The sequence below is a fragment of the Quercus suber genome, unplaced genomic scaffold (genome assembly GCF_002906115.3).
Source record: "Quercus suber isolate HL8 unplaced genomic scaffold, Cork oak 2.0 scaffold_2409, whole genome shotgun sequence".
Classification (NCBI taxonomy): domain Eukaryota; kingdom Viridiplantae; phylum Streptophyta; class Magnoliopsida; order Fagales; family Fagaceae; genus Quercus; species Quercus suber.
The window spans coordinates 1-1,066 of NW_027071738.1; the positions used below are offsets into that span (position 1 = coordinate 1).

At 35.6% G+C, this 1,066-nt stretch overlaps 1 protein-coding gene across 1 annotated transcript; it reads left to right on the forward strand.

Annotated features, from left to right (window-relative positions):
* Positions 1–20: 20 nt before the first annotated feature.
* On the forward strand, positions 21–1,062 carry LOC111997164 (uncharacterized; the record flags this gene model as incomplete). Its single annotated transcript, XM_065770005.1, has 3 exons — positions 21–153; positions 252–350; positions 758–1,062. Coding segments are annotated over 3 exons (537 nt in total), but the record flags the coding sequence as incomplete, so codon positions are not given.
* Positions 1,063–1,066: the final 4 nt, after the last annotated feature.

A 1,066-nucleotide genomic window follows, 5' to 3' on the forward strand; every position in this document is an offset into this window, starting at 1 on the left:
TGAAAAAAAGTTTCTAATGATATCTGCAGAACGATACAACCTATTTTGGAGCCGTTGTTGGACGAGTTGCTAACAGAATTGGAGGAGCTAAATTTACTTTGAATGGCACCACTTATCATTTAGTTGCCAATGAAGGAAAGAACATACTCCATGGTACATTCATCATATCCTTGTATTTAATCTCTAGTCTATAAATCCTATCTGGGATGTAATAAGTTTCTGATATTTGAAATACTTATGTTTGATATCAGGTGGTCCTAAAGGATATGGTGATGTTATATGGTCTGTATTGACTTACAAACCGGATAGCCACATTACATTCACCTATGAAAGTTTTGATGGTGAAGAGGGTAATATATCTATATATCTTCTCTCTTTTTCTTATTCTTTATTTTATTATTTCTTTTATCCTCTATATTTTTTATATTTACTAAAGCTTACGGATTAAATTGTTACCATCAAAACTATATTGGATAAACTTTTTTTTTTTCAAACAGCTCTCTAACTTATCACTTATAAGACCATCAAGTGTATTAAATGAAAGTAAAATTTATTAAAACATATAGATAAGCCACATGACTTTATAGTAGGCCATGTGACTAAAAATACATATGAATGGTCTTTTGAGTTATCATGTAATGGGTTTGAGGAAAATTAATCCGAGAATTCTGTCCAAACTGTAAAATGAAGCATGAAAAAGGCCTGACTGTTACATTCTTAACTCACCACTGCTGGGATTTGTGTTGAATTTATGCAGGCTTTCCTGGTGCCCTTTCTGTCGCAGTGACATACATGCTCATTGAAACAAACAAATTAGGTGTGAAATTTGAAGCCAAGGCTCACAACAAGGCCACACCAGTGAATTTAGCCCAGCATGCTTACTGGAATCTCGGCGGCCACAATAGTGGTGATATCCTCTCACACGAACTCCAGATTTTCGGATCCCGTATTACACCAGTTGATGATGAACTCATCCCCACCGGTGAATTGACCCCCGTCAAAGGAACACCATTTGATTTCCTCGAACTCCATAAGATTGGTGACAGGATAAACGAGCTACCTAAAG